The sequence below is a fragment of the Petromyzon marinus genome, chromosome 48 (genome assembly GCF_048934315.1).
Source record: "Petromyzon marinus isolate PM22_M1 ecotype Great Lakes invasive population chromosome 48, UKy_Petmar_22M1.pri1.0, whole genome shotgun sequence".
Classification (NCBI taxonomy): Eukaryota; Metazoa; Chordata; class Hyperoartia; order Petromyzontiformes; family Petromyzontidae; genus Petromyzon; species Petromyzon marinus.
This window is the reverse complement of record NC_133714.1, coordinates 7835895-7856602: the sequence shown is the minus strand read 5'-3', so window position 1 is coordinate 7856602 and position 20708 is coordinate 7835895. Positions and strand designations below refer to the sequence as shown.

The following is a 20708-nucleotide window of genomic DNA, read 5'->3' as shown; positions in this document are numbered from 1 at the left end:
GTCTCAAACAGGCGGAGCTTTACACAGAAGGCTTTCATGTGCGCATACAGGTGTGGCACCAGCTGTTCTTTGCCTTGTAGGTTCTTGTTCAGTGTATTCAGATGATGAGTAAGATCAACTAAAAATGCCAGGTCTGCCAGCCACAGAGGGTCACTCAGTTCATGAAGAGGTCGACCCTTCTCTTTCAAAAACTGGTCGATTTCTGATCTCAGCTAATAAAACCGCTGCAGCACAGAGCCGCGGCTGAGCCAGCGCACATCAGAGTGGTAGAGTACATCCCCGTGTTCAGCATCCACATCAGATAGGAAAGCTTGAAATTCTCTGTGGTACAGTCCTCTAGCTCGAATTATGTTGACAGTTTTTACAAGTGTTCATCACATCGCCCAGCTGGACAGTCTTGGCACACAGTGCTTCTTGGTGGATTATACAGTGCATCCTAACAGCCTCACCTCCGCTCTCTTTTACCTTGGCGCACACCATCGATGCCATTCCTTTGCGCTCGCCCGTCACGGCCGGAGCTCCATCCGTTGTTACTCCACAGAGCTTGTCCCATTTAAGCCCCATCTTTTCAACTGCCTCTGACACAGCTTCAAAAATATCTCTCCCCGTCGTTGTGCCTTTTAGGCTCATCATATCAAGCAGTTCCTCCGTACAGCAAAAATTATCATCTACTCCCCGCAAAATTTTTTTACAGCTGCGCGGTGTCTGTGGCATCTGTGCTCTCGTCGCATGATATCGAGTAAAAATCAAAAGCACAAGCTTTATCTCTCAGCTGAAGTTTCAAGTTGGCTGACAAGTCCTCGATTCTCCGCACCACTGTATTTCTGGATAAGCTCACGCTGTTGAAATCCTGCACTTTTTCCGGGCACATTATTTCTGTGACTTTGATGAGGCACTGCTTTATGAAATCACCGTCTGAGAACGGTTTGCCGTGCTGGGCAATAAGTTTAGTGACTTTATAGCTTGCTGTTGTGGCGTTTTCCTGTATTTTGTTAGCACGAAAAAAATTGTTGAGCTTGCAGGCTAGCCGCCATTTGCTTGACTTTCTGTGTTTGTTCGGCACCGGTGTACGATGTGTAGCTCTGATGTTTGGTCTCATAGTGCCGACGGACATTATACTCTTTCATCACAGCAACATCTTCATTGCAAATCAAACAGACACACTTTCCGTTGATTTCTTTGAAAAAATATTCATTTTCCCACCGTGTTTGAAAACTTCTACACTCACTTGCTATTTTGCGTTTCTTCGGTGCTGCCATTTCTGGTGACTCGCGGTAAAAGTTTTTCTTTGCTTAATTTTGTTTAGTGGAGAAGCACGGTTTTCCGTGGCTGGCTCCATCTAGTGTTGAAACTGAGAAGTGCAACAGAGTTGAGCTCAAGCTTCTTGTGCGGGCCATATTCAATTATATTTTCAGAATTTGCTGCGGGCCAATAAAAACTGGACCGCGGGCCGCAGTTGGCCCGCGGGCCGTAGTTTGGACACCCCTGGTGTAGTGTATAGTGTAGTGCCTCCATAGAGTCCAGTGTGTTCGCTTACCGACCATCCCCCTGTTAACGACGGGCAGTTGTAGGTACGGTAAATATTAATTAATGCAACGATTAACCGCGTTTCTTTAATATTGTGTTTAGAATGTTGCTAATCTCTGTGTATGAATATATAAATATTTTTTGGATGGGGGGAAAAAGGGGATAACTTTCGATGCTGTCGGAACTAATTAAGCCTTTAACGTTCATTTCCTATACTCGGTTAACGACCAAATCACTTAATGACTGGTTTCGTGGCACCAATGACCGTCGTTAATAGGGGGGGGGGGGGGAGTTGTTGTACTGTACTACGGTGTATTAACCTGATGCCAGCAGCATCACGGAACACATTTTTGTTTTTTGACAAACTCAAATAATTCCCGGCAAACGACTCCCTCGCGGTGACACAAAAATCGTCCACCCCCTTACTGGCAGACGACTTGCTGATGGCAGGCAATGTAACGAGTCACTCTGCGACCCACAGGGATCGCTGCTCCTGGTGGGGGGGGGGGAGGGGCCCTTTCAAAACTAGCACGAGACGCCGATGCAGGCTTCTTGTCACACGTAAAGCCCTCTGCGATGCCCCCTGCGCTCACGTGAGCACCCCGCCAAGGTAAACCAAATCTACATCATCGCTATCGGCCCATAGAGCGCAGCACCAACCGGTACAGCAGCGCCAAAAATTTGTTTTTTGTTACGCGGCTGACTAAAGGTGAACGATAAACCCGATTCAAACGTACTCTTTGGTTCTTTCAGTAAAGTCACATAGATAGAAAATTATTAATAGGTCACGGAGTTTCAATCGCAACACAAGCGACCGTCTTCATGGCGAGAGAAAGCTACTTAAACAGGGTCTTATACTGGTAGGAACCTCCTGGTTACACCAGCCCACAGGGGATTATTGTGTCCGTCCGTCCTGCATCCAAAAATAGGAGGGGTGGGGCTGGGTAGAGTGGGGAGTGTGGGGAGGGAGGGTGGGAACGGGCTGAGTGGGGAGGGGCTGGGTGGGGAGGGTGGGGCTGGGTGGGGGGTGAGAGGGGTGGGGCTGGGTGAGGAGGGGCTGGTCACCCCGTGGTGCCCTTATAAAACGCAACGTTTAACCTACTCAGGCCAGGTTGTGCCCGCTCTCACAGTCGGGCATATTTGCGGAATACACCACGCCGCCGTTGACCCTGGCCATTGCCTGAGCAACCCAACGTTCCTACCAGCTCCCTCCGCAGGAATGTGTTATAGGCCTGAGATGGGTGCAGCCTCAGGGTAAGAAGGCAGGGCTAGAGATGGTCTCCTTTAGGCTGTTTAAGTGGCTATTGTATTGTGAGAGCATGTCAATGCACGAGCTTAGTATGTCGCAGCATCGGCCACTTCCACAGCCTCAGGCAGACCATCTCTAGCCCCGCCTTCTTGCCCTGAGGCTGCACCCATCTCAGGCCTACATAAGACCTTGTTTCAGGAGCTCTCTCTCTCTCTCACCTGAAGAGGGTCACTTGTGTTGCGATCGAAACGTCGTGATCTATTTTTTGTTTTATACCTACGTGACTTCACCGAAAGAACCAAAGAGTATGGATTTTCCTGCAGTCACGAAAGCTTCAAATCAAGACTGATTTAAACGGTCACGACACAGACGTAAATATCTCCGACGCTGTGTTCGGCGTCAACGTCGATATTTTCCCGACGTCGCGTTTACAGTCACTGCTCCTCCCGTTGGCCTCGCCGTTCCAACTGGAGATTCAATTGTCGTCCTATCTTGATTTGAAGCTTTCGTGACTGCAGGAAAATCCATACTCGTTGGTTCTTTCGGTAAAGTCACGTAGGTTCGAAAAAATAGATCACGACGTTGCGATCGCAACAACAAGCGACCGTCCTCTCACCTGAAGACTTTACCGAAAGAACCAAAGAGTAATTGTCGTCCTGTTTGAAACTCCCTCATTTGTTGCGTCAGTTTAAGGGGGGGGGGGGGCTCCGTTAAAGCGCCTTTTGCAGCGTGTTCAATCAGCCTAAAAAGGAATTACTTTACGTACAGTTGATATTCGCAAGCGTTGTAAATAAATACTAAATCGATTTTCAAAAGGTTTCTATTTGGTGTTTGAACATCTTGAACTAACAAATTTCCAGGTCGCGCAATTTTAATCCACGAATTTTGGCACGCGCCGTCATGGCAACGAACAGCCAAGCCTACAAATAGCCGAGCCTACGAATAGTTGGGCCGACGAATAGCTGAGCCAACAAATTCCTGGGCCAACGGATAGCTGGGCCACCGGAAGTCAGTTGCCAGCCTTGACTCTTCAATGAAGGTGTGGATCTAATGGCTGGGTGCGAAGACAACGGGAGAGCAGTTGAACCTCATGCGAACTCCGATTGTCTGCCAGAGAAGCCCAAAAGACCACTGACGTGACACCGTATTATTCATATTACGGTTTAGGATGCACCTATTCCACCTGTATTCGAAAGCAAAGGGGTGGTGGTGGGGTGTGCATTATAATCTGGTAGGTGTGTAATGTGGGTGCGTGTCAGGATAGTTGTATAACTTTATATACACCGGGCACAAGTTTTGTTACGAGTCTTACTTTTCGAAGCCAACTTAGAATCCGGAGGGTACGGTAACAAAACAGTCGCTGCTGCCATCAACACTACCGCGCGTCAACCTTGTCGAGAAACCCTTCCCGGCTGTACGAGCAACACGGTGGGCTACTGCGGCAACCTCAGTGGAGGAGCTTACGAAACCGTTGGGAGAAACGACACAGGCCTGCAAGATGACATCAAGTTCACGAAAAGGTGCACTAACTCGCCGTTTTAGGCAGCCACCCGGCGAGGCCCGCTGGCATTAAACCATCACGAGGCAGCGGCTACGGGCATCTGAGTGACCACCACCACCAACCACACCGACTCGAGCGTGAATTTGCAAGCCGCCACAATCGGTGGCTGATGGCCGGGCCAGGAAGCGGCGATCGATCACCAAGGAGGCGACCTCTCATGTGCGTTCGTCTGTGCGCGCGCACACACGCGCGCATACGCGTGCTTCCGTCCGCAAAGCCTCATAGGCTACAAACACGGGAAAGAAATAACCAAATCAAGCGGAGAACACAGTAACAAGCCAGGAAATAATACTACGCTTCGGAAAATGGCCAACGGTGTCGCGTGGACGAGTGCGCGTTGAGTCACAAAGGCCGCCAAGTTACATTTTCGTGAGGTTCCTTTATTTGTAATCCAAGGATTACATCGCAGTGCGGGCCCCTTTTCGCACCCACCCCCCACGTGGGCGGCCAGTCGCGCCTGTCCACCCAACTAAGGGGAAAACACGTCAACACGGGAAGCTCAAATTGTGCGCTTGGCAGACAAACATTCCCGCTCAGCAAGCGGCGACTCACCGGGCACGGTGAACTCCGCAGCCGAGCCGCTCGCGACCACAACGCCGCGCCAAACCAACGTTCACGCTCGCCCTACGCGAGCGATCTCCGTAGATCGGTCGCTCGGCCCGGCCTCTCCGAGGGCTCCTACCTGCTGCGCCCACACCCCCCAACCGACTCCGGCAACCTCCAAATACTCGGGCGTGAACGCGGCACGCCCCGACCACGGACCTGGGGCACAACGACCGTTCGGGCGGCAGATTCGCCCATGATGCGACGATTAAAGCGTCTATGCTGTTGCATAAGTTAAGCAGCCTCTTGTGTTCGATGTCACTTCCTGCCTTGCGAGCTAACAAACACACGCCGGTGAAAACAACGCCAACAAAAAAAAAACAAACGGCGCTACGGTGACACCCCCCCCCCCCCGCCGCGGATAAATCCCGAACCGTTTTTTTTTTTTTTGCGTCGGGTGCGAGTGAATTTGGAGAAAAACCTGAGAGAGGGCGCGCGTCTCTGCCGGTGTGGTGGGGGCTTTCACACGACGCCGCTCTCACCGTCCTGCCCCCACCGAGAACGGCGGCGGTGTCCGCCGGAGCCAATCGCCGAGCGATCGTCAGCTTCGTCCTCTCCCGAGACACCACAGCGAGGGAGGGGGGGCGCGCGCGGGCGCGGGGTTGCGCACGCGCGGACCAAACGAGCGGTTGCGCGCGCCCGTTGCCGACCCCGGGGGGGGGTGGGGGGGGGGCGGCGGCGCCAACGAGCGGCGGGTGCGTGCGACGGCATTCTGTCGGTGGCGCAGAAGCTCGGTGGGGCGGCGGGCGGCGTTGGGTGCGGGGCGGAGGGGATTCGTCGACTCACGACGGGCAAGCGGAAGGGCGGAGGCGGCAGGACGAGTGAATCGACTTGGAACGGGACTCGGCGGCGGGGCGGGGAGGGGGGAGCGGGATACGCCGTCCCAACGGCAACGGCAAACGTTGGCAAGCCAGAAGGGTAAACCGGACGGGGCGCAATGGGGAGTGTGAAGTGTTTTGTTTCATGTCGCTGCTTCGTAGCGGCGCGGTTTCGTCGCCTCCACCCATCCCCCCCCCCCCACCACCACCGCCGCCGCCGCCCGTTGAGAGGGGGGGGGGGGGGCCTTCAGTAATCGCTGCCCCTGCTCACGACCTCCTTGCACGTGGGCCGCAGCAGGATGGTGTGCTCGAACTGCGCCGTGTACGAGCCGCGGATGTCGCACAGCGGCGGGTACGCGTCCACCACGCCCATGTCGCACAGGTTCTTCAGCGCCAGCAGGTACTTGCTCTCGCCGAGGCGGTCCAGCCAGCGCCGGCAGAACGCCAGCGTGCCGAAGTTCTCGTTGATCACGCCCAGCAGGTGCTTGGTGCGCGCCAGCCTGTCCCGGACGGGCGTGCGCGCGAGCGAGCGAACGACGGCAGCGTTAAAACCGGGGTGGGGGGGTCTCGGTTGCCATCCAACAAGCACGTCAACGATTCCTAATCGATTTCTCAGGTGAGGCCCTAACAACCAATCGATTGTGAATGATGTTGATGGCTGCGTAAACTGGTGTGTTAAAAGTTAAAACCGTTTCCAGCCTACGGGGTCTTTTTGTTTTTTTTACTCCTCCTGGGATCAAAGGTGGGGGAGTTTTCGCATTCGCCAGACAGCGTCTCTCTTTCACACAGAATTAGCCGTGGCGAGCATCGCCTCTCCTGGTCGTCCAGAGTTAACTCGCTCGCAGCAATCTCTCTCTCGCACTCAGCCGCAGCACATAGGCGCCGTCGCTTCTGCCAGAACCCGATGACTTTTATCTCCCCCTCTCGTTCAATCTCCTGCGGGCCTTCAAGTGGGAGAATGAGCGAGGGATGGTGGGGTTGTGGGGGTGTGTGCGCACGCAGGGGTAAATAATTACCGGAGAGGCACGTGTCCCACGTCGAAGTTCTTCATGTAGTGCGAGCACTCCATGTCGTCGTGCACGACGCCCTTGCCCGTGCTGCCAAAAGTCTCGATGGCGTACACCTCCCCCTCCTGCAGCACACACGCACGTACACCACACACGCACGCAACGCACGCACGCAACACATGCACGCAACACACGCACGCTTTTAAAAACAAGTGCACACTCGCATATCTTTATGCACAAAGACAAAGATCCTCCGCCCCTCACTACCCCGCCATGTAGCCTTAACAGATTTTTGGTCCAAGTGCTGTTAAGCGAGCACCAAAGAAGGCTGGCACGATGCACGTGAGCTGGAGGTCTTAGGCCGGTCACCAATGACCGCACAAAAAAACAGACAAAATTTGGTCCGCACTTAATTTCGCTACATTGCCAAGAATTAAAACGATCAGCTTTGTCGTGTAATGAACATGACAGGTGGTCTCCGCCTGTAACGCACATTACGTATGTACAGCTCTGCGGCGTGCGCTTCTGCTGGGCCGTCCTACAACGCAGCAAATGCACACCGCTCCGCAAGATTTCCCCATCCCCCCCCACCCCCCGAACGGGTTCCTCGTGTCATGCCGCGGTATGGGGGAAAAGGGGATGAAACCGACAAATTACAGCGGCGGTCACCTCCATCCTCGTGGCCTCTCCGCCCTTGACGATGGGCACGGTCTTGCCGGCGTGTATCCTGTAAGGTCCGATCGAGTGTCCATTCAAGTTCCTGATTGGCTTCACTGCAAGACAAGACAAGGGAGCAGCGGCGGCGGCGGTCGGACAGGTCAGCCCGGCCGTAAATGACGGTTTGCGAACCACTACCCCAACGTCACTCGGGGGGGTCAACGCGCTAAACACCCGTTGGTTTAGTGTTGCTTCGCATAATGACACGCGCTGTTGTGTACACGTCAACCCCACCGACCGAGCGAAGGCCGCGCCACGCCGTGCGGGGCACGGGAGTTATTCGACTGTACTCAGCCACGCTGGTCACCGTGGACTGAAGGCCGGGAGAGCAGACGCTGGAGCATAGGAGTACGGGACAACAATGGATTATGCTGCACTGCCCACCACTTGTGCCCACAGCAGACCGACGCTATTATCCCATTTGCGCACGGCAGTCGCCAGTCCAAGCGCTCGTCATTGTTGCATCCCGCTTCATTTGCGAGATCCGTTGAGAATGGGTGCATTGCGGCTGATTAGGTTCAGAGTCCGTAACCAAATCGGGGACGTAAATTGACGTCGAAACCTCGGATTTATAACCACGTGTGAAGCCCCTCTTTTGAGAATTCATCACAGCAACTGCCACAACGGTAATCGTCACCGACTTATTGTTTGCTGCAGGAAGCTGGGTGGCTTAGACTGGGGGGGGGCGGGTGGTGTTACATACCACAGCACTGAACTTCCGCGATTAATCTGCGCAAAACGTGCGACTGTAAAGTTTCGCTTGCGAATGCCGAGAAATGGATCTTTTTTTTCATTGTTGTTTGCGCGATTGTGCCCCTCCCCCCCCCGGAGATTATTCCGTTGCTTATATTCTGCTGCACCCTGGGTCGCCCCGTGCAAAGGGCAGACGTATCGTCTGATCGGGTGTCACCACAGCACCGGTGCCAGGCTAGGTGGACTTCAAGGCCGTCAGGTGACGTGCGGGAGGCTCGTTTGCAGGACAGTGACCCCAGGCGTTGTGCATTGACTGAGTGAGTAGAACCGACACATGCACCGCCCGTGCTGCGCACTTTACCAACTCGCCCGTGTTTTAGCGGCCCGGCGTTCCACGCGTTGTTGCGAGAGCATCGCTCCTCCGCCCCGCGATGGAGGCGCGCACTGCCCGGCCACCGCCGCCGTGCCCCATCCTACCCTGATAGGTCTTTCCGTCGAGCTCCACCTCGTACGACTCCATCACCTCCTGGATGGCCTCGCCGATGTCGCACAGACGCACGTCGATGCCAGCCATCTGCAGACGCGGGGGGGGTCAGGTCAAGAGGCCGAGTCGTGCATTGTAAAACGTTAGCTTTTTAGCAACCTAGCTCGGCAGAGCACGGCAGTGTATGGTGGCTCACAATGGTGCGCAGCGATTCACGGTAATTCTCAGTGGTTGATAATGGTTCACATTTTTTTCACAATTGTGCTGTGGTTCACAGTGGTTCACATTTTTTCACAAGTGGTGCACAATTGTGCAGAGTTGTTCACAGCGGTTCGGTCGTTCACACTTGTGCACAGTGGTTCACAACAGTTGAGGCATTGTGCTCCGAAACCAACAACATAACTGCGATTCCCTGGAAGGGCTAACATGTGGAACGGTCCTGAGGAAACCCCCTGCTACCATGACAAACCCGCACTGACCAACGTGGTCAAGTATGGCCAAACAAACCCCACCACTGATACGATGACATTCGGAGGATTTCAACCAGTGGTCGTTTGTAAAAGGGCTGTAAATTGCGAGCATGCTATATAATACACCTATACATTCTAAGCACGTATTTATTAAATGACATCTGCACGTATGCACCACTTGTCAGCATCTACTCTGTTTACAGAATTGCCACAAGCAAACATTACGTCCAATCACATCACTGGCCTTTCGGCTTAAGCGGCAGCGCCAAACACTTGCCATTTTTCATGCATGCACTGAACGGAGAAAACAGCGTGGACAAATAACCCCTCCGTCTCTCCCAGAGTTAAAATTATCAAACTATCTCGGACAAAACCCATCAGCCGCCGCGGCCTTCTAGGAGTGCATTATATTCTCGGGACCGGCTTCGACACACAGTGTCTCAGCCGCCACCACCAAGACGCTTGCCTTTATGCCGGTGTTGGTGGCTGCCTTCACGGCCTCCAGGAGTTTGTCATATCTCGGGTTGAACGTGACGGTGAAGGCACAGTCGATGATGCGACCTGCCAGGACACGGCCGCACGGAATCACACCGCGTCACAGGTTCGCATGCGCAAACTCTCTCTCGCAGTGCCGGCCGACCGAGCTTTCGCGCGCCACGATCGCCACCGGCGATACGGAGTTCTTGACACTTTTTAACCAAGGCTGCAAGCATTCATGCATAAGCTCCGTCCATCTCGAACAGCGGGGGCTGGGGGGGATGGGCGACGACAACGCTCGTTAAGAAGATCCATATCCGACCAAAACAGTACAAAGTTGTGTTACTTTAACACGTAGGCTTTCGCGACCAATACCATCCATAATACAGGATTTTTGGGTTACATCACGTAAATATAAATATCGTTAAACCCGCCACCACCCAACAGCCAATTCCTAAGGTTTGTCGTTACTAGTACAGCTCACTGCTGTATTGGAGAGCAAAGCCACAACAAAGCCACAACATTTACAATCTGAGTACTCGGAGTGTAAATGTTGTGGCTTTGCTCTCCAACATAACAGTGTGCGGTACTTAGTAACTTCCAGGGACAAACGCAACTTAAAACAGTTACGAAACCCATGCGTGCGTATTAATTTTCCTCGTTTTCACAGACAAGTGCTTCGTTCTGTAAATGCTCCGCAAAATTGTGTACGGGAATAGCGAAGCTACAAGTCCACCCGTTGACACGGCTTGCACACCGGCGCAACAGCGGGTCGCCGTTCGCCGCTTAACAGGCAGTGACGTCACCACAGCACTTGTGCCAGGCTGCGTGTGCTTTTGAGGACATGCCGGCGCACGCAAAGATCCCCGTATAGCCTCAACAAATTGCTGGGGCAAGCGCTGTCAGCGACCACCTACGAAGGCCGGCGACGGCACACGCGGGGGTGGCTGGCCAGCTCCACACCGCACCAGGCACTCAACTGAGGCCGAGTCGACCAGGACCGCTTCAGAAGCCGGCCAAACTGCGCTTGGCCGCGGGCGCGAATCCAACCCGGAGCGGCACGGGTCCGTTAGCGCGGCGCGCTAACGGACCGGCACGCTCACGCCGACGCACGAGAGGGAGCGGGCGGCTACCGTTGATGTGCGTGCCGAAGTCGATCTTGCACACGTCGTCTGCGCGCAGCAGCGTGGCGTCGCCCGCGTTGGGCGTGTAGTGGGCCGCGCAGTTGTTGAGCGAGCAGCCCGTGGGAAAGGCGAGCCCGGCCTTGAGGCCGTTCTCCCTGATGAGCCGGCGCGAGCAGCCCTCCAGCTTCTCACTGAGGACACAAGGACCCGCGCGCCCCCGTCGCGTGGCCTCAACGGACTGGTTGGGGGAAAGTGCTGCAAGCGGGTGGCGAGCACTGATGAAGGCCACTAAGGCACACGAGGGGGTGGGTGGCCAGCACCACGCACGGGCCGTCGTTGTCTCCCTGGTGGCCATGTTTACACACTGCGCCTAGGTACTCATTTGAGGCCCAGTCGATCGAGCCGAGTGCCAAGGCCACATTAATATACTCGTCGCTGGTGTTGGCCGGGAGCGGGAAACCAACTCGGGCGCCGGGTTCGTAATGAAGGCATGCTACCTACTACAGTACCGCTTCCCCACTCCCAACACACGCACGCATATGTTCCTTTTAAAGAAATTAACTTTCTGAGTGCACGTGCCGCCGACGCAAAGATGTCTTTAAACCAGATATAACACTTCATGCGAATGACGTGTGATGACGACGACGACGTGGACTACAACGAAGATAATAACGAATCATTTCTGCAAACGATGAGAAACTCATTGTACAAACCAGCGCGTGCCGGCCAGATTCAGATAAAAATCCAACACCTCACACACCACACACACACATCTAACCAGACAACAGACAACCACACACAAACAGCGGAGCTGCTGCTGCCGATTGTTTACCCTCCCTGTGTGCGCGCGCACGCACGTGCCAACGTGCGCGGTACCCACCAGATCTCGATCATGCTCAGGCCGGGCTTGATCCACGACGTGACGTACTTGCGCACCTGCCGATGCGCCTCGGCCGCCTGCCGGAAATCCATCCAGTCCTCCTCGTTGGCCTGGTCCAGCGCTCGCTTCTCCTCGCTCGTCGTGCGCCACGACGCCACGCGTCTACGCAGCGCGCGCGCACAAGGAACGCCGCACGCTCCCCGTGTCACACATTGTTGCTGCTGCTGGTAAATTTCCCCGCGACGATCAGACCCACTTTCATCGAGCTGCCACCTGTGATCGGCTCGCTTCTGAAAACAAGTCAATACCTCACTCAGCGGGCTTTGCCTGGTAGGATGGGGATGGTTGAGTTTTATTTGTATGTTTTTGGGCGACCTGGTTGCCTGCCCTGCACTCTGCGCTCATATCGTGCTTTTGTATTGTTTGTTGTTGTAACGCTCCTAACCCGTGCCCCTACTGGACGTTTATGAAACAGAGCTTTATGGCTCATCAGATTCCTACAGTATAAATAAAAATGTGTATATATAAATACCACCTCGGGCCAGTGCCATGCCAGGCCAATGTTTAAACACCACACCCGGTGCTCGTTCAAGGCCGAGTCGACCTAGGGAAGGCCCAGGACCGGTTCGGATAATCTCCACCGACGTTAGCGATGATCTATAGTTGAACTCGGATCGGAAGGGTTCGTAACGCAGTGCGCTAAACCACTACTCCACGCGCGCTCATGCAAGCACTCGCACATGCCCACGCCTTCACTTAATACGCTCAAAATCGCGCACGCACACGCACGCACACGTTGCCAGCAGTGCGAGGCTTTCCAAGAATACTCAAACAAGTCGCAACATCTTTACAAGACCACAAAGCCTCAAAAATGGCGCGCCTGGCAATTACTCCAAAATCACACGACTTAACTGTTTAAGGGGGCGTGGTAACCATTTACACAGCGTCCCAGTCGCATGACGTGCATGGCACAGCCCTTTTTGTCCATCAATACGCTGATCAGTGTGCATTGAAGGTGGGTGGTAAATAAGTTTGGAGACCAGTACGCAGACACACAGACAACAACGGACTTTGTTGCAGCGGAGGGACGCCAAAAGGCGGCGATTTTACTCCCTCGCCTGGTACGCAGGAGGTCGCCGCTTCGATAACGAACCTGACGCCTGCTATATATTTGTAGTGTGCGTGTCTCTCTCCCCGTGGTGGTCGTGTGGATTTTTCTCCGGGTCCTCTGGTTTTTCCCTCCACATTTAGAATCGTTATACATTTCCACGCGATGATAAGCCACTTTGCTGGGCTATAATTTGTGGCCGGGTCGCTTCGGGAAAAAAAGAGCTGCGTAGCTCAGTGGGGGTCTTGCCTGGTAAAACAGAAAATAGTTGGGACACAATGCACTCCTGGAAAAGTTTAAAGTTTGGAGGGATTGGAGGAACAAGGGCAAGGAGTGCCATCGCGTGGCCGATGGGAGTCCTCAATCGTCTGCCACGCACTCACCCGTCCTGGTCCGGCGGGTATTCACACTCCTGGCCCCGGGGGTAGACGCCGTTGGCGTACAGCTCGCATATGGGGATCGTGGGCGGGTCCGTCTGAGCAGCCGCCACTCCGTTCTTGGACACTGGAAACCAACGCGAAAGGAAACTAATTAAAGTTTGCTGCGACGGGACTCCCACCAGGGTTAGCCAAGCAGAGCTGAGCGGGGGCTGCAGGCCAATTACGGAAGTTATCGACGGGCCTAACGATTATCGGTTTGATTACCCAATAAACCAGATTACAGAAAATGTCTTGCCACGTGTGCCATTGGGACGGGAGGCGATCGGTTGGGGGGCTTGGCAACGTCAACCAAACTCCAGGCCTACCCCTAACCACAGTAAAAGCGCAAAGGAAGTAGTTGACTACATTTTGTTTCTGTTTATAAACATAATCGACTAATCGTCCCAGCTCTAAAGTCAAACCTTCCATCTTCTATCCGCATCGATGTTTTTTCTAGGCGTCCATGAATCGGATATATATAGTCTTGCTTTACCAGCCAACTGGTGTCATAACGTATCATACTGCAATTTTTCACTCCACTGAGAGGGCAGAGCGCCGAGCTGGCATAGCTCAGAACCCAGGGGGGCAAACTCGGGGTGCCACCTATAATTACAACTGGGCTCTCAAGTTTATTGAGCTTTGCTTGCAGTTGCAATTTATTTAGCTCAATTGGTGAAAGCCACTGAGGGTCTTGAGGCTTTTTTTTCCATCCCTGGTCTGTTGTAATGTGCACCGATGCCTACTTTATTGAGGGCGATATTGGCACGTAAAATTATCGATCGATTGGGTTGATGGTGCCAGCCTGGTCACCAATGACAGCAGAATAACAGCCAAATGATACCTATGATTCCCCCCATAAATTTGAGAAATTCCAGCCCTGAGAATAAAAATATTAGTGTTGCCGTCATCTGCCGAATATTCCTCTGTGATAGGGTTTGTGGGAAATTTCTGCTGCCTTACTTCGCGCACCAGAGGTCAATTATAAAAGAGTTCTCAATATTAAGTGTCGTAAACTTTGAATGCAAGACAAATGTCAAACTCTCAACTCCTCGACTCAACCCAACTCTCAACAGCTCTCAGCTCCTCGACTCACCCTTCTCTCCCACGGGCGCGCTGCCCCCCGGGACCGGTGCCACCCCGGGCACCAACCCCCCCTTCTTCTTCTTCCTTTTCTTCTTCTTCTTGGCTGCGCCCGTGTCGCCTTCGCCATCGACCTCACCGTCTGGGAAACAAAACAAGCAATTAACGACAACGCAACAACTAGTACGATCGCGGCCGAGAGACGCCCAGTATTGGCACAATGGACGTGCGCCGGTGTTCAATCCGCTGTGCCGACCTGTTGAGTTTTCGTACAGAATAAGAAGTCTTTCGTCTCACCAGGAAAACCACAAATAGTTCCAACGCCAGCCAATTTATTTTCGGGGGAATGTTTCTCGTGCGAGAGGAAGCCAAAGAACCCGGAGAAAAACCAACACATTCGAGGTGATAGTCAAGGCTTTGCACAAAACAGGTCAAGCACCCGTTTGATGTACTACCACCTCTTGGCTCCCTCACAGGCCAGTGGGTTTCGAGGCCCCCAAAATATCTTCGTGACCCACCCAACCGTTGACTTCAAAACAACGGATTAAAGCCATGTACCAGGGAGGATAGGTGGAGCAGTTTTTTTTTCCCGCTGGCCCTCTGATATGAGGGAGCCTCAGAAAGGTTTGGGGGGGGTGGGCACCCCTTAAAAGAGGGGGCCTCAAATGGTGTTTTTCCTCGGGCTTCCAAAAACCTTTTGGCGGCGCTTGGAAATGCCCCCCTAAAAGAATGGAGACTGCACAAAGCCACGGTGGTGGCCACCAGGGTCGGGGGAAGCCACGCGAGACTCAGTCAGCCGCCGTCGAGCAAGCGAGCGGCAGGAAGTGTGGGGGGGTAGGCAGGGCACCACCTTCATCCCCGTCCTCTTTCTCCCCAGCGCCGTCGGCGACAGCAGCAGCGGGGGACGCCAGCTGCTCTGCCGCCTTGGGTGCCTCCTCGACTCCATCTGCCGCCGGTGCCTCCTTGTCAGTGTCTCCGGCTGGGCGGGGGGGGTGGGCAGAGGACACGTTTGTGTGGTCAGGGATCAGGTTCGCACGAGTACCTGGATGGCAAGTTTGGTTGGGTTTTTTGTAAATCTAGGGAATGGGTCACCTGTTTGGTTTGGGTTAGTGGTGAGGGTAGGGTATGGTTAGCTAGTTTAGTTAGGGGTAGGGTTTGGTTCGCTAGAGTGGTTAGGGGGTAGGGCTAGTGTGGTTAAGGCTAGTGAAAGAGTTTGGTTGAACACTTTGTTAGATTTTAGAGCTACAGTCTGATGAGTGTGGTTAGGGGGGTAGGGCTGGCGTTTGGTCGGCTAGCGTGCTACACACACGATTTTATCCCTACCTCCAAAAAGACGCCACCACTTTTTGAGGTCACGTCTCATGCTGCGCGTTCAGTATTTACATCACTGGCGCGAGCGCGGGCACGCGCAAGGGCGGGTGTGCACCCTCGCATGACTCCCAGTGGAGTTGTGACAGTTTATAACGGTTGACAGCCGTCAGGGATTTGAGAGGGGATTTGCAACCTCCCTAGGGGAGCTCGCACCCTTCCCAAAACCCCTGTCGCGCGTTCAGGCTTCCCTCGCTTCGTGCTGAACTTCTTTCACACCGTACCGTAGCCAACCGTGCTAATCGGAGTTAGATGCCTTCTAAGAAAAGGGCGCAGCACAAAGCAAAACTGCACGGGCCAGCTGCCTGCCAAGTAGCGCATACAGTAACACACATGTCCGATCGCATAGCCGCACGCGAGTAAATTCAAAACACGTGTAGCGAATTTATGCTAGAAATTGGAAAGCCGCAAATACGCAAAATCACACAAACCGAACCCGCATAGAGCAAGGTAAAGCTGCATATTAATTTGTTATTGCCGACTTTGAGGTTTGTGAACAATGGGGAATTTGTGTTTAACAGCCTTTGATGTTGTGCAGTTCATTTACAAAATCAATCTCTTTATTACCAAAAGAGACAATACCATTGTTTAATCGTGTGAAATGTCAAAGACCAAAGCTGTTGTTAACGAGCACCGCCAATACTTTCCAAGTTATCCTTTTATAACGACAGTTAATAAAGTGATACATTTGCGAATACGTTGTAATCATTTGCCAAACGACTTCTGGATGCAACGCATCGCATCGTTTGACCATACTTCACCATGCGGGCCAGTGTGAGTTTGTGAAGAATGGTTCAGATCTCACTCACCAGCGATGTTAGCCGCGGTTCGGAATCCAACTCGGGGTGCCAGGTTCATAGAATCAACATTGAAGTTTAAAATAAATCACGACGTTTCGGGCACAACACAACACATGATGGACGCTTGTGTTGATGATGGACGCTTGTGTTGCGCCCGAAACGTCGTGATTTATTTTATTTTTTACCTACGTGACTTTACCAAAAGACCCAGAGTATGGATTCCTGCAGTCACGAAAACTTCAAATCAAGATTGATTCAAGTTTAAGTTGAAACTTTCCAAAAAAATCTGTGCGCATTCCACAGTTTGTAGCATAAAAAAATCACACTATTTAACCCCGAGTGAAGTCACGCTAAGTGCTGCGGGGGTGTCTCATTGGTCTTAATCTTACCATAATCCCCAATTTTAATAACAAAAATCTGCTTCCGCACAAGTACAAGGCGGCTCTCATCCCACGCGATTCTACAGCAGCCGACGAACTTCACGGCGTCCCCGCCACTTCGCAGTGCTAATTAAATTTGTGTTTGTAATTAAGACAGATTCGAGGCCGCATGACAAGTCCTGCTATTCGCACGCCTATGACCAAATCACATTAGTTACGCGCCCTCACTTTAGCCACACCTCGGCAGCGGACCCTGCTTAGTCCTTACCACGGGTAAATCGCCACCCTGCGAAAGCACAGGCGTCATGGGCTGTCGTTGAGCTATGCATGCCGTTGGGAGAAAGAGCAGCGACAGTGTTGTACGCTACTACGCTCAGACGCCCTATGCTGCCTGACCTTCAATCCCACCACCGACACAAGCCGGGGTCACGTGTAAACCGTCAGGTCCAGCAACGCCGTGCCCAGGGCCATCGCTCGCCCAGCAGTGGACTGACAATCAGATTCAGGAGGAATCCGATGAGCCATGAAGCTCTTCTTCCCCCCCCGCCCACCACAGATGTCCATTTCTGGGGCTGTGCGAGCCCATCGCCGCCGTTGCCTCGGCAAAGACGACGGCTGAGAAAGTCACTGCCACATACCTGTCAACCCCTCATCAGTGCCCTACCTTATCACAGGCCAATTCAGAGCTCATTGGTCACCCCGCGTCCCTTATAAATCTCAACGTTCATCCTTACAAAGTCCCATCACAAGGGATAAACAATGACATTGCATTTTTTTTCTTGCCCGTATTGAAACGGCTGTACGCCGTGTGGACGTGAAAAACTTCCCTGGAACAAGAATACGCGGTTAAGGTGTTTTGAGTTGTCAGCTACGCCACCACTGGAGAGCTACGGCGCTTCCAAATCATCATAATCGATAAACTCGTTACTTGAGATCAAATCAAATCAAGATCGTTTCTTTAGAACTGATTTTTGTGTTTAATTGTCGTATCCCTCAGCCCCTCCTCCTCGCACGCACCTCCGATCAGCAACCACGGTTGAACTACGTACCTCGCGAAGGAAGTTCAACACGCGCGCGCGCAGACACACACACACGCATGTCGCGTGTCATGCGTTCACGTGTACACGACATGAGATTGACATGGGGTGGGGGGGGAGAGCGGGGAGGCCTCCACCTCAATACCCTACACTCGATAGGCGACCTCGCAAGCAACGCGGCGCGCGATTGGCCCAACGGCGCGGCGCGAGCGGCCCCGCCGACCAATGGCGCGCGGGCACAGAGCGTCGCGGCGCCCATCCGCTGTGGCGAAACTAAAAGCGGGAGGGGGGGGCGGCAAGTGCCTCGTTACCAGACTTCTTTTTCTTCTTCTTTTTCTTCTTCTTCAGCTTCTGCGCCCCCGCCGACTCGTCCACCGCGGCGGCGGCGGCAGCGTCGTCCTCCTCCTCCTCCCCCGCCTCCTCCTCCTCCTTCTCCTCGTCCTCCTTCTTGCCGTTCATCACGGGCCGCTCCGAGTCGTCCATCACGGGCCAAAGCGTTGTCGCGCGTGCGGTGCACGCTGGGAAAAGAGGCGGCGGTGGGGCTGGGGGGAGGGGTGGAGGGGCGGGGACTAAACGGGTGGAGGGGGGTGAGGGGGCGGGGACTAAACGGGTGGAGGGGGGGTGAGGGAGTGGGGGTGGAGGGGCGGGGACTAAACGGGTGGAGGGGGGTGAGGGGGTGAGGGGGCGGGGACTAAACGGGTGGAGGGGGGTGAGGGGGTGGGGGTGGAGGGGCGGGGACTAAACGGGTGGAGGGGGGTGAGGGGGTGAGGGGGCGGGGACTAAACGGTTGGAGGGGGGTGAGGGGTGGGGGTGGAGGGGCGGGGACTAAACGGGTGGAGGGGGGTGAGGGGGTGAGGAGGCGGGGACTAAACGGTTGGAGGGGGGTGAGGGGGCGGGGACTAAACGGTTGGAGGGGTGGATGGAGTGGAGGGGGGTGACGGGTGGAGGGGAGGGACTAAACGATTGGAGGTGGGGGGAAGCGGTGGAGGGAGGGGGGGCGGGGACTAAACAGTTGGAGGGGGGGAGGGGTAGAGGGAGTGGAGGGGGGGGACTAAACAGTTTGGACGGTTGGAAGGGGGGGGGCATGGGTGGAGTGGGTCGGAGGGGTGGAGACTAAACCGGTTGGAGGGGGGGAGGGGTCGAGAGAAGTGGGGAGGGGTCGAGAGAAGTGGGGAGGGGTCGAGGGAGGTGGGGAGGGGTCGAGAGAGGTGGGGAGGGGTCGAGAGAGGTGGGGAGGGGTCGAGAGAGGTTGGGAGGGGTCGAGGGAGGTGGGGAGGGGGAGGTGAGGGGAGGGAGAGGGAGGGAAGTGAGGTGGGTATCTATCACGGGCTTATTTTGGTGTTTCCACCGTGGTGCTTTGGTAGAAAAGGAAGGACGGCTCCTTATTGGTCAACCACGTTATTATGTAGTGCTGATGACCTGGTGATTGCTGCTCACTCAGAGGAGGAGTTGGAGGCGCTGCTGCTGAACCTGGAGCGTGCCACTAAGAGATGGGGCCTTACCATCAGCCCCACCAAAACTAAGCACCTGCCTGGGTATGTTGTGCTACCAAACACTCCACCCCCTCACCTTCCTATTGGTGATGGAGTAGTTGCGGAGAGAGTCGATAATTTTCCAGACCTGGGCAGTGTGCTCATGACCAGCTCCGGTTTGACAGCAGAGGTCTCACTCCGAATCAGTCGAGCGGCATTATCTTTTCATCGGCTGCGAAACGCTGTGTGGAAGCTACCTGGTCTGTCGCTCCGCACTAAGCTTCGGGTCTTCTCGGCCACGGTTATGCCCTCCCTTTATCTATGCTTGTGAAACGTGGACCCCTCTAATGGAAGATTTGCGCCCCTTAGAAACATTCAGGCTGGCATGCCTACGATCCATCCTGGGTTTAACCGGGCTTGATTGTGTGAGGAGCTCACAAATCCTTGAAAGATCTGGACACATTCCCATCAGTGAGCTCCTCCGGCAGGCAAGGCTGCGTTGGCTGGGGCATGTAGCACGCATGCCCAGCCACCGCATGCCCAAGCAGCTTCCGTTTGACCGCATAGAGGGTGCTAAACGGGGCTGATGCGTTACGGGAGGATGTGGAGCTGAGTGCACTTGCCGATGACCGGTACCAGCGGTGTCAAGATCGGCCTCTGTGGAGGAGGCTCGTGAAGGATGCTGCTGGGCAGTTGGAGGCAGTCGCCCTCCAGCAACAACGGAGGGCAGAGGAGCGACGCTCACAACAACGAGCGGAGAGCCGAGCGGATAAAATGCAGAAAGTTGGCACAATAGCGGGTACAGCTGATGCATCTGCCAGTCACCTCAGTCAGCCGACCCAAGGCACCTGGGTCTGTCCCGAGACCTCCTGCCAGCGAGCCTTCGTCACTTCGCGTGGCTTCAAAGTGCACCTAGCCTGGCACTGGCACCATGGTGACATCACCGTCACTTCGTGGCGAATGGTGGGGTGTTGGTATCAGACAATCATTACCCAGCGCCAGGGTTGATGCACCACGCCACCAGTGTGTCGTCACAAAGGTGGACAATCCAAAGAGTCAATCTCAATGCTGGCACGTGGGGAGCCAGCGGCATCCCACGTGTTGCAGCAGCACGTCTGGCGTGCATGACGGCGTGACCACTCACCACGGTCGCTCACGGAACGGCGTACTGAGCGATGAGAATGCACCGCATATATCACGACTTCCAAAAAAACAGGTTGGTTAAAGTCTCCCATAGACTCCAATGTTACAATCTCCCATAGACTCCAATGTTAAAGTCTTCCAAAGACTCCAATGTTAAAGTCTCCCATATACTCCATTGTTAAAGTCTTCCATAGACTCAAATGTTAAAGTCTCCCATAGACTCCGATGTCAAAGTCTCCCATAGATTTAAATGTTAAAGTATCCCATAGACTCCATGTTAAAGTCTCCCAT

The 20708-nt window shown here is 54.2% G+C and overlaps 1 protein-coding gene across 1 annotated transcript; it reads right to left on the bottom strand.

The window, feature by feature from the left end:
• Nucleotides 1-4696: 4696 nt before the first annotated feature.
• Nucleotides 4697-18347, bottom strand: METAP2 (methionyl aminopeptidase 2). Its single transcript, XM_032972218.2, has 11 exons — nt 18114-18347; nt 15068-15196; nt 14231-14359; nt 13102-13222; nt 11611-11772; nt 10740-10921; nt 9596-9690; nt 8653-8749; nt 7435-7538; nt 6775-6890; nt 4697-6258 (listed from the first exon to the last, which is right to left on the bottom strand). The coding sequence occupies exons 1-11, from the start codon at nt 18283-18285 to the stop codon at nt 6006-6008; spliced, it is 1560 nt and encodes a 519-aa protein (XP_032828109.2). The 5' UTR covers nt 18286-18347; the 3' UTR covers nt 4697-6005.
• Nucleotides 18348-20708: the final 2361 nt, after the last annotated feature.

What these genes read in the sequence shown, in the direction of transcription:
- METAP2 (XM_032972218.2), bottom strand. Translation starts at nt 18,285, where the DNA reads ATGGACGACTCGGAGCGGCCCGTGATGAACGGCAAGAAGGAGGACGAG. An exon ending in TACCCGCCGGACCAGGACGG is followed by an intron (nt 11,773 to 13,101) that starts GTGAGTGCGTGG and finishes CGCGCTGCGTAG; the next exon opens with ACGCGTGGCGTCGTGGCGCA. An exon ending in CCACCAACACCGGCATAAAG is followed by an intron (nt 8,750 to 9,595) that starts GCAAGCGTCTTG and finishes CCGCGTCTGCAG; the next exon opens with ATGGCTGGCATCGACGTGCG.